A 12119-nucleotide genomic window follows, 5' to 3' on the forward strand; every position below is an offset into this window, starting at 1 on the left:
GTCCCAAGTTCGCATCGTCCTTGAGACCATAAGGACTCACAAGCTCTATGCTAACAAGAAAAAGTGTGCCTTTTTAAAAAGGCAGATTGAATATCTCGGATTTATTGTGTCAAATGAAGGGATCTCTGTAGACCCTACCAAGGTTAAGGATGTCCAAGAGTGGTCTCCACCAACTACTATTAAAAAAGTGTGTAGCTTTCTTGGATTAACAGGTTGGTACATGATCTTCATTAAGAACTATGCTTTAATCGCAGCACCCCTCACAAATTTGCTGAAAAAACAAGTTGCCATAATGTGGACGCCCTCTAAACAAGCAAGTTTTAATCAACTCAAGCATAGCTTGGTGATAGTACCAATTCTGAAGCTCCTTGACTTAAGCAAGGAATTTAAAGTTGTCACGGATACTAGCACACTTGCACAGGGATGTGTACTAATGCAAGAAGGTCATCTCGTAGCTTATTCCTCGCGAAAGCTAAAATCCCATGAAAGGAATTATACCACCCATGACCTGGAACTGCTAGCAGTGATCCACGCTCTCAAACTTTGGCGACATTACTTGCTTGGTAACAAGTTTTCTTTGATCACAGACCATAAGAGCCTTAAATGGATCTTCATCTAGATCGACCTCAACATGGGGTAACGTTGTTGGATAGAAGTTCTACAAGAGTATGATTTTGAGATCAGATATCGACCCGGAAAAGAAAATGTGGTCACTGACGCTCTAAGTTGCAAGGTATTCCTCGACTCTCTTATCATGGAGGAACCCTCGATAGCTGAATCTTTGGCAACTATGGTGTCAATGCCTAGCAACCCTATTCTTGAACTAGCCAAGGAAAAAGCTAGCCATGATCCGGGATATCTGGTGATGATAAGAGGAAATTTTGGGGAATGACCAAAACCCGAAACTTAAGGTCAAATATCAAGAATTCTCCATCAATGAGGGACTTGTCTATTTTAGGACAAGATTATGCATACCCTCCAGCAGGAAACTCAAACAGAGAATACTTTGGGAAGCACATGACTCCCCCTTTTCAGGCCATCCTGGACATAGTTTTTCCATACGTGAATCAAACGTCAAACGCAAACGTGTATGAAAGTATGAAACGAGTATGATTCAGACCCTAGACCTGAATCATACGTGACCCTAATTTTTTAACATATTCTTAACAAAATATGAGAAAAATACACAACTTTAAGATATGATAAACATGTGCTAATTTCAAAATAAAAGAACAATGCACAACTCTTGAACTTTGAAGACTGAGACTCGAGAGTTTGAGTCAATATAGAAGGATTCATCATTCATCATTCAACTTTCAAGGAATTGACATGATACATGATACATCTGTCATCAAGATTCAAGCCAAGTTGCCCAATGCCAACTGCATAGTAGACTAAAAACTGAAAGGGAACAACCAAAAGCAAAACTGAAAACTGCATAATAGAGTCACATCATATATCATGATTCATGATTCATCTATCATCAACTAATCTACTCATCATCTTCATCATTCTCAAGAGTGCAGTCCTCCTCCTCCTCCTCCTCCTCCTCCTCCTCCTCCTCCTCCTCATCATCATCATCATCGTCATCGTCATCATCATCCTCCTCCTCCCTCTGATGTGGACCAAGAGAACTCGAGCCAGGAGTATCACTAGTGCTTGCCTCCCTCTGTGGCACTGACAATGAGGCTACGATTTCCAAGTAGAGAGCTGTGTTTCCCACAGTTTGTGGAGTTCCTCAGGCTGAGTTTAGTCGTTAAAAATCACGATTCCTTAGGAGTGTGTGTTTTAGACTGCCTGGATCCAGGGAAAGAGTCGGCAGATAAAGGCGACCACATTCTGTATGCTTTTGTGTAAAGTCGTCAACATTTTTTAATTTAAAAAAACGTCAAGTCTGATATGGGGTTTTTAGACGTCTGTTTTTCAGACGTTTACACACGTCTGAAATTCATTTCAGACGCGTCTGAAAACAACTATGATCCCGGATATGTCAAAACCCTCAATACGGTCAGAAAAAGCTACCATTGGGGAAGGCTTAAGGGAGACGTGCTTAAATATATCACGGAATGTTTGTCTTGCCAGCGCATCAAGGCGGAACATGTCAAGATGCCTGGGAAGCTGCAACCTCTCGACATCCCCCAAATGAAGTGGGAATTTATCAGCACGGATTTTATTGTTGGGTTACTCTCAATGCAAGGGGGCTACAACTCAATTATGGTTATAATAGATATGCTCACCAAGGTTGCACACCTCATTCCAGTCAAGACAAACTATAAAGCTTCAGATATTGCCAAACTGTTCATCAAGGAGATATTCAAGCTCCATGGGTTGCCTAGAAGGATCGTCACTGACCGCGACTCCCTCTTCATATCTCACTTACGGAGAGGGATATTTGGGGCCATTGGGATTCAACTCTGTTTCAGCACAGCCTATCACCCTCAAACTGACGGCCAAACAGAGAGGGTCTTAGAGCTTATTGCTGTCGCGAACCCAAGAAATTGATTCAATATCTACCATTAGTAGAGTTCGCCTATAATGCTTCCTACCAACAAAGCATCCAAATGACACCTTTTAAAGCATTGTATGGGCATGATTGCCGTTCCCCATTGAACAGATCCTACTTTAAGAGTAGAAGCTTCTAAGGAAATGCTCGAGGAGATGGATGAGCAGGTTAAGACCATCAGACAAGACATTAGAGTTGCCAAGGATAGGCAAAAAGCCTATGCAAATCTAAATAGACAAGAGCGACTCTTCAATGAGGGAGACATGGTTTTTATTCGTGTACGGCCCAAGAGGAGTTCCCTGTCATTGGGAAAATTTTAAAAATTGAGTCCAAGGTATTGCAGACCCTACAAGATTCTCAAATGCCCTAGGGCCTAATGCCTACAAACTCCAACTCCCTAAGAACATAAAGGTTCACAATGTATTTCATGTTAGCCTACTAAAGAAATATGTACCAAATCCTAGCCATATACTCGATGATCAACCAATTGTAATGCCAAGCCAAGGAGTCCTTGAGCTCCGGCCATCTAGAATCCTAGACATTCCAGAAAAGAGACTGAGGACTAGAATCCTCAAGGAGTACCTCATCCAGTGGAAGGATTTTCTGGAAGAATATGCCACATGGATTGACAAGAATACTCTCAACCAACAATACTCCCAATTCCTTTCGAGATGAGGACATCTCGATCTCCTTAAGGAGGAAAGAATGTAACAATCCCGCCATAGGACTCCCCTCCCCCCTAATAAAATGATTCTTTTTTTTTAAGAATTACCCCCCCTGGTGATGCCGCCAACTGGCAGACGACGTGAGGGGAGGGGGGCAATCGTGTCGACAAACCAGGGAGGGGAGACTGTCAAGATGCCCACGCGGGAGGCTACCACGGCCATGAAGGTGGCAAGGGGGGCTGCTGCCACATGATGGGAGGTGGAAGGAGGGGCTGCTGCCACATGATGGGAGGTGGAAGGAGGGGCCGCTGCCACGTGCCCTGAAGGTGGCAAGAGGGGGCTGCCATTACTAATTTCTTTCCCCCTGTAACCGGCCTGTTCACTGGAAAGGGCGGTAGTGTACAACCAAAATACATAAATGCTTTCACCCAATTCACAGTCGCCCACTTTACCTGAACTTAAAGACACAGAATCAAGAAGAAATATAGGAAGCTAAAATACTCCTGTTGCCACACAGACACCCTGATGGGGAGTCTTAAGGACATAGGCCGACTTCCTTGGAAAGGGAAAGCTATTCTTCGAAAGTCTATCATAACTAACCACCATTTAGTTTACATCATTTTTTTCATATTGGAAATTGTGCTTACTTGCAATCTAGTATGTTTTTGAACGAGTAAATTGCACAGGAGATTTTGCATTCATGCACGCAAAAAGAAGAAGCCAGGACCTTATTGATTATGCTCGTAATACGTTAGATTATGCACTAACATTAGCATGCTTAAAAATGGGTTGTTAAAACACTTATGCATATTTGTCAATTAAACAAAAATCGTACCTTTTCTTTGCATCACAAAACTTGTAAAATTGGAAAGGTAGAAGTGACGCTTTGAATCAAGTACATGAAATTCCTGAATTGCTACGATGACGTTTAAGTATATCTAGGCTATTGCAAGATTAAAATAGGTACTAGGCCCCTATAAACCTTCAAAGGGGTGTGTTCGCTTTTGCCTTAGGACTGATAAATCCACGTCCTCCACCCAAAAAGGGAAAAAAAAATTACAAGTCTCTATTCGTGTTTTGCATAAGCATGTTGAAATGAACTCCTAAAAGCAAAGGCCTGCATTGCAACATTGTATTGTCTAGAAAAGATATGCCTTCAAATTGCCTGGCATCATGATCAGTTTTAGTTGCGCTGCTAGGGATTCATCTTGAAGATAACCATAAACTGCGCTTACGAAATACTAAAATTTGTTCAAGAGCCGTTAAATAAAAATGAACCCTATACACGCAAGGATGGGCTCAACTTAACTTATTTAGGGTTTTGAATAAATTAAGCCAATCTATTGTTACTTCATAGGGGGATGGAATGAAGAAATTCCCTATCCTTAGGAGGATATTGGAAATTTCCGCTAAGTTAAGAAGGACAAATGTTAGGGTCGAGAGAGGGACCCCACCTTAGTAGATGTCTCGAGCACTCACCTGCACATTTGTTTGTGCTTGTAAATTTAGAAGCACTGTTTCTAAATTAAAAAACAAAAAAAGAGATTGTGTAACCCCAAACTCATAATGAGTATAGTGAATCAAGTTGAACTTTTGGAGGACACACGAAACCACCCCCAGCTGGCCGCCAACCCTAGCCAAGGGGGTTCTAAATAGCCGTGACAGGAACATGGACTAAACTTGCCACGAGAGGTCTCTCCGCAGATTGGTTTGAATGTAGGAGGACGCTTGGATGCAAGGGGGGGCTCTAGTTGTAAATTCCTTGCCTCTGGGCCCTACTCAAACGATCAGCATGACTCGGAATAGATTTTCGAGAGCCCTTGTTACTAGTGCAAGGCGGAAACTTGGTGGAAATAAAGTGCATCCTTACAGATTGCAAATATTGTCCCTTTTGAACAAGACTTGTAACTCTGACAATTTGCTAATATTAAGAACTTCCAGGAAAATTGTTCGAATTTGTTTTCGTGTCAATGCCATAAGATTACGTGAACGAACCCTGTCCTCTAAAAAGGTTAATTAAGGAAGCTGTTTTTACATGTCACACTTAAAAGTGATAGGACTAATTAGACAACTAAAGTACGCCAAGTGAGTGAAGCAGGAGGGCAGAACCCCCGACGAGTCTGTCCTATGGCAAGGTGGTCCCAAAGAACTGGGAGGCTTCTCACAAGGTATTACTGACAACCGACGCTTAGAAATCGTTAGGCTAGAATCCCGACTCATACCGTTTTAGGGGACCGGAATGGAACTATGCCCTGTGGGCAAAGAGGTGGAGCGCCGCATCCCTCTCATTTCCCATTCTCTTTGAACCAAGTGTGGCATGGGTCTGCTTCGGCTTGGTTATCTCTACTCAAAGTAAGATGTCCGAAACCGACACTAGAAAGCTGTCAGGAGACCTTGGCTACTAGGGACTCAAGTTCAAGTCGATCCTAGTGGGTTTGGCCGTAAACATTCCGTTGCGAGGTGGACTTGAGAAACCCTAGGCGACAAACCCCGTGACATTCCATGAGAGTGTCGGGTGGCGTCACTTAGATTCGTCTCTCAATGGACCGCTAAAAACGTGCTTGGACAACCAATAGGCGGGCACATTACAATAAATAGATAGTCCTTGTCTAATCCAATAATGGTTGATTGTGTGATTGTGGTTGCTGAGCATGACTACACCTTTTTATCAGCCCCAAATGTGTGTGTGTGTGTGTGTGTGTGTGTTCAAGCATATGGCTGCCCGGCACCTGCTGCACTGTCCAAGTATCTGTGCCTGCTGTTTATGGCAGACTGGCACCCAAAACAGGCCCAAAGCTGCTGAGTTTACCCAGCCATCATCTCATCTTGCTTGTTGGTCAGTCTGCGGCAGTTACAAACAGCCAAAACGCTACTACTGTGTTTTGACTTGTGTGCAGCAGTCTTCTGCCTTGCAACCCTGTGTGAGCTGAGCCTACATACTGCTGGTTTTTGCATCAGATCATCTCAACCCAGTTGCTGCCATCCTTGGTGAAAATTACTGCTGATGTTTCGGTGTGTTACACAGTCCCAGTGTCTTGTCCACTATAATTCAAGGTGTGGTTCTGTTACTTGTCCAAGTTCATGCACTTTACCAATAGCAACCACCTTATCTACAAACGTGTCCGAGCTGTTCACGTAGATTATCATATATATGTTTCATTGTATTGAATCTGCAAGAGTGTTTGCCTTTCCTAAGATTGTCTCTCATACCGCACATCCCAAAATGATTTTGACTTGCTACCAACAGCAAACTGCTCATCAATTTTGCTTCGTAGAAAGTCGATAAGAATTGCATAATAGTGGGTCTCCTTGATATTTCACTCCTCTACAACAGTTGTGATTGCATCAGGTTCTAGATGAGGAGGTCATTTGCAATCAAGATTGGTTCAATCACACACTTTCAACTTTCAAGCCAGATAGTTTTCACCATTCAGCTTGCTCCCTTTATCCAATGTCCACAAGCTTCCTCTAATGAATGCCATAGAGAGAGAAGGCTTAAAGCATAAATTGCCTCCCAGCACAAGATGAAAATATGGAATTCTTAGTGTCAGCTCTGATACCACAGTTGAAAGCTAGCATAAGGACCTCACATTGTAATCACAAAAACACTGCATAAAAAGTACAATGTGGAATGGTTCAGGTGTAAATGCACCACAACAGGGACAACATTAATCGGTGACAAGATAAGATTACACATCCTAGGCTTTGCACACTTCAGGGACCTTAACTCAGTCATATGATACAATACTCCGGTGTGAATATGGTGCACACAGTATTAACCATTGACTGGTTAAGATTGTACATCCTAGGCTTTGCACAATTTAGGAAGCTTAATTCATGATGCAATGCTTTGGGATTAAGCAGGCAACCTGCAGCAATAGCAGCAGAATTTGACACAGCAACCATGATTTGCTTCTGGCCCTAGATCCCCAATGATATTACAGTGTGTGTGTGTGTGTGTGTGTGTGTGTGTGTGTGTGTGTGTGTGGCACTTTTTTATAGCCAGATAGTTGAGCTGGCTACTTTCTTTGACATATCCATGAATGATGTGATGCCATCTCAGTGCCACCTACCTTCAAAATAGGATTTCATCCACCTAACTTTCAAACTAGCAACTTGAATGCTGTCAAACAGGGGGAAATGGTTACAGTCACTATTGATCAGCTCAAAAAGAGAAATTTTTGAGATTTTCGTGTGTCACATCATCTTGACTGCTGCGACATCATCATAAGCATATTTACTACATCTCTGCTTCTAAACTCAAATAGCACCTCTGTTTTTGCGAAAGAGGCTCATGACTACCAACACTTTGAATTTCCAAAGAAATGTATGTGAGAACACTCCCTTAAAATATCTCAGAGGCTCATGACTACCAACGCCTTGAATTTACAAAGAAATGTATGTGAGAACACTCCCTTCACATGTCTCAGAGGCTGACTTCTTAGAATGTACTGCAAATAAAAATCTTGTTAAACACCTAGTACATATCTATTCCACTCCTACTAGCCTGCTATGCCTTCAGGTTGACTAAGAAATCACATTTGCAAACACAGTGCAGTTGTGATAATATTTATAGAACTATTAGTTTGAAAATTCCAAGTTCATAGGAATGGCACGCCACCTATAACTCAGACAAAAAAATATTTTCTTCAGTTTAAAAACAGTGAACTCAACATGCATACAGTAGACCATGATTCTAGTTCAAAAATAGCATTTACCCGTTTAATGGCATCCAGGTATAAGTTTGACAGCTCTGAATTTTTCATAGTCTTCTTTAAAACGGTTAGCATATGCTTAACAGTTTCAGCTACAGTCTTGCCATGTAACACGAAGTGTGAAACTATCTCCGGCCCTAAAAAATCCTGAAACATGAACACAATGGAATGATGTTTAGTGTCTCCAGCCAACATATAGAGAAGACTAACATGTTAGGAGGTCAGCATTACACAAAACAGACCCACCAAGTGATAGATCCTCATAGCCACTCTTAACTAATCATTTTTGATAGGCATAAAATATTTAGAACCAGGAAAAATGTTACCTTAGACATCTACCTCAACAGCCAGCAACATATTAAGGTACAAGCAAAGATAATCTTGTTAACAAGCTTCAATTTCAGGAATCTTTCACAAAGGACTGCAAGGCTTACCATCTTCATATGTAAAGCCTTCATAGACTTATTGCTAACTTTAACCAAGGTTTGCCATGTATGTAGCTTAAAGCTAAACGGAGTCCTCTTTCGTCAATTTCCTCATTGACTTTGCACACAAAATACCCAAAAACAATAATCTTCTCCCCTTCAGTTTTTATGCTGTGACGATAGAAGCTTATGGATGCAAACTGAAGCTTATGAATAGAAACTGATTAACTCTGAAACTACCTGCTTAAAGGTGTTCAAAATCCAGAAAGAACCCAATTTATCGATGTGATTCAAGACACACATCTAGAGCAGTTCTGCAAACGTAGTTACCTTCGGTACAAGATCATGGGCAATCAACTTCGCTGCAGCAGACATTATCACATCTTTCTGGTTGAGATAGTCCAAATGCTCATCTGTGACATCCTCTTCTTCATCATCATCATCTAAATTTGAAAGTAGAACAAGTCAGACTTTGATCATCTGAACACAGCAACAACCAAAAAAGAGAAAGGAAAATCTTTTTTTCTAAATCACTGTTGATTATAACCTGCAGCATTAAGCCTGTATTCACATAACTTCCAGAACCTTTCCAGGGCTTCCATACTGGGTGCAAAGCCCAGTGGTTGCAGTTTAGTTCCTGATAACTTTGCTTGACTGAAAAAGCTCCACACGTCTGACAGAATAACACATATCTGGTACCAACATGTTTGAATGCTTGGTTAGAATGGTTTTAAGTATACCAGAAGCCAACTTACAACAATCTTTGTGAGAAAGCTTACCGTACAGCATAAGAGGCTTCTGGCATTGCCCTGACTAAAGCCTTGGAGAACACAGTCTGCAAAAATTTCTAACTGTCTTAACAGGCTATCACGCTTAGATGTCAAAGAGGACATGCTACTTTCATCTGGATTTTCAGGGTCTATTAACTTTAGAGACCACACTACATGCAAGAACGTGTTCAGTAGTGTCAGCTGTATGACCTGAAACATACCAGTAAAGAGAGAGAATTTCAGTTACAGCAGGCATTGCAAGAAATCAATTGATCTCAACAGAACCATGTTTAATAACTCACGCATGCTGGTGCAGGGAAAGTAAAACTGTGCTATTCCATCTTACATCAATGTTTTCTTGGGGAAAAAAAATCCTCTTTTCCACAGGAGTTGGCACCATTGTCCCTAGTAAATTTACTAAAATACTATAAAAAAGGTCTACAAAGATTAACTTTTGAAACCATCTTTATCACCACCGGTACCCGGAACCTTTGTAGATTCAGATCAATTCATCTAAATACAAGTTTACAAGCAACTATTGACTGCCCATAGGACCCCAATTCACTCCCTTGCTTCCAAAACCACTCGAGCAGCTTCCCACTTCCCTCCATTGCCTCTTTGAGCCTTATCTCAGCCCTTCCGTTTCCTTTTCAGCCTGCCAGCTGCTGCTTGTCCTCATTTATTTTTACATGGCTTTTATGGCTACTCTCTTCTGCATTAGTTTTCTCACTGTGTGTTGCCCCACCTCCACTAAATGTCAGACTGCCCTTGGACAAAGCAAAGGAAGCCACCTTTGCAACAGGGCTGTGTTGAGACACCACAATCAAGGCTTGCGTTGAAAATTGAATTGTCATGAAAAGCTTCATTTACGTCAAAATCAGTACTTATGCCAAGTAGGACAAATGCCAAAGACTCCCTATAAAAGGACGTGTTGTGGGCATCCCACTCTCTCTCCTGCAGATCTTTCTCTGTTCACTCTCTTCTCCAGGTGTTCCCATCTCCATCAACCAAGTTTTTACCTGCTTTTTGGAGCAGCTGCTTGCCATGGAGGCTGCCAATCTGCCGCCATCCAGTCCACCCACGCTGACACCCATGCTAGAGGTCCGCCCAGCAGCTGCCATCCCTTGAAGAGCAGTCGCTCATCTTCAACTGCTGTGTTTCAGGTGATGAACATTCCGCTCAAGGCGAGAAAACGCAATACACACTAAAGCCCTTTCTGTCACAACTCTATAGAAACAGAACTTGTATCCTTTTTCATTAATTTGTCTATATAATGATTTATTAAATTTGTTTCCTTTGCACTAATTAGATATAAAGAAAAGTGCATTGGAGCTGGCCACTGATGAGTGGTCACAGGTTATGGTGGACCCACGCGATGGGTTAGAGAAAAGATAGTTCACACTTCCACCTACATGGCCCGATTGGGCGCCTGTGACCAGAACTAACGCATATCAGGGTTAGACTCGCACACAGAAAGGATTGATGCCTTGAAGTGTGGGCTAGATCCGCCAGAAAAGACAGTTACAATCAACAAGATGGCATGATCATGAAATGCTTGTACAATGTGCATGTGTGGGCTGAAAGCTTGAAATGCACATTTCTTTGCATAGGAAAGTCACATGAAGATTCTGATACCGTTTTTGCGATGTACATGAAAAAAGCTTTCATATGACACCCATATTGGGGGGGTCCCTAAATTTTAAGAGGTCCCTAAATTTTAGAAGCCTCGAATTAGCCTAAAAATGCTAGTCCTGAAAAATAGGGATGTCATTCTAAAAATAGTAAATTCTGTACTCTGACTGTGCTTACTAAATTTGGTTGTTTCTATTCTTGACAATATTCAACCCAAAAAGGAAGGCCATAGAGAAGAGACAAGTGTCAAGACACTTGTCACACAAGTTTCCAAGTGTCCCACCACTTGTCACATCTCATGACATATGGCTGAACATTTGTCTTGTGCTACTCCACTTTCCCCTTTTGTACTAGCTCTTCCCTCTCCTATAAATAAGAGCTCGTTTTTCTTCATTTAGCATCATTTTTCTTTGCTGTAAACTCATGTACAGCACCCACAGATAGCCAAAAACTGGCCCTATCCATCCCCATCATCATCCCCCACTTCTCCATTATCAAATTCCTCCATATTCCCTCTTCTATCACTGTTGTTTTACAGGACAGCAAGCCTGTAAATTCATTACAGCACCTCCTTCTCGAGCTCTTTCTTCCATTTTAGCAACAAGAAGCAAGCCCTATCCATGTACTGCTAATCAACGATGAAGAAAGGCTGATTTCCCCTCTTTCTTCTCTCATACTGTAAAGAAATCAGTTCTTATCATTGCATAATAGATAATGCATGTGTGTTTGTACATCTTTGCATAATCTTGTGAGAGAGAGAATTATTTCTCCTCACTCTCAGGTTGATTATAACTGAGCTCTTCCCTAAGGGACTTGGGTTGAGCAGAAATACATTCCTTCGGGCGGGGGGGGGGAGGATTACCCATCTTCAACCCTCAATCTTGTCTCCATTACTTTTACATTTTCATGGCTATAATTTTGTGAGTAATTTTCATTTTCAGCTTTAAGTGTTCATTCTCTTTTATATTAAATCTCGAAAACAAGCGAATATCATAATTGTTAAGCATACTACATTGTTCGGGGCGTTTACACTTTCAGTACTTGGACACCATGAGGTGTCACAAGGCAATAAACCCTCCTAGAGATTGTCGCAACGAGCTATTGAGGATTCTTCTACTTATTTTCAAGTTCAATGGCTACCAAAACCCTCAATTCCACAGTCTACTACATCAAGAGAGAGACAATGGTTGTTTGACAACTTTGGCTCCTCGATTTGCTCCATAGATAGATAGAGATTGTCATCCGCACATTCCCACTCCCTCGTACGACTCCACCGATATAAATTCCACGACAAGCCCAAGGGTATCATTTGTGAGATACCCTTCCTTCCCATCCCTCTTATACTTAGCATCAAGAGGCCATCTCTGGTACCTACTCAAAAGGATTAAGTTTCGCTATCTCCCCAACTG

The 12119-nt window shown here is 41.7% G+C and overlaps 1 protein-coding gene across 1 annotated transcript in view; it reads right to left on the minus strand.

The window, feature by feature from the left end:
* Positions 1–12119, minus strand: part of SCC3 (sister-chromatid cohesion protein 3) — a 38725-nt gene that overhangs the window by 9779 nt on the left and 16827 nt on the right. The window contains exons 16-19 of the mRNA XM_087693589.1: positions 9088–9288; positions 8856–9000; positions 8639–8751; positions 7887–8030 (exon numbers count right to left, since the gene is read on the minus strand). Of these exons, the coding sequence (XP_087549715.1) occupies positions 7887–8030; positions 8639–8751; positions 8856–9000; positions 9088–9288 (603 nt within the window). The remainder of the gene's footprint in view (positions 1–7886; positions 8031–8638; positions 8752–8855; positions 9001–9087; positions 9289–12119) is intronic.

The sequence above is a fragment of the Lygodium microphyllum genome, chromosome 2 (assembly GCF_053477565.2).
Source record: "Lygodium microphyllum isolate KBCC chromosome 2, Lygodium_microphyllum_v1.1.10, whole genome shotgun sequence".
In the NCBI taxonomy this organism is placed as follows: Eukaryota; Viridiplantae; Streptophyta; class Polypodiopsida; order Schizaeales; family Lygodiaceae; genus Lygodium; species Lygodium microphyllum.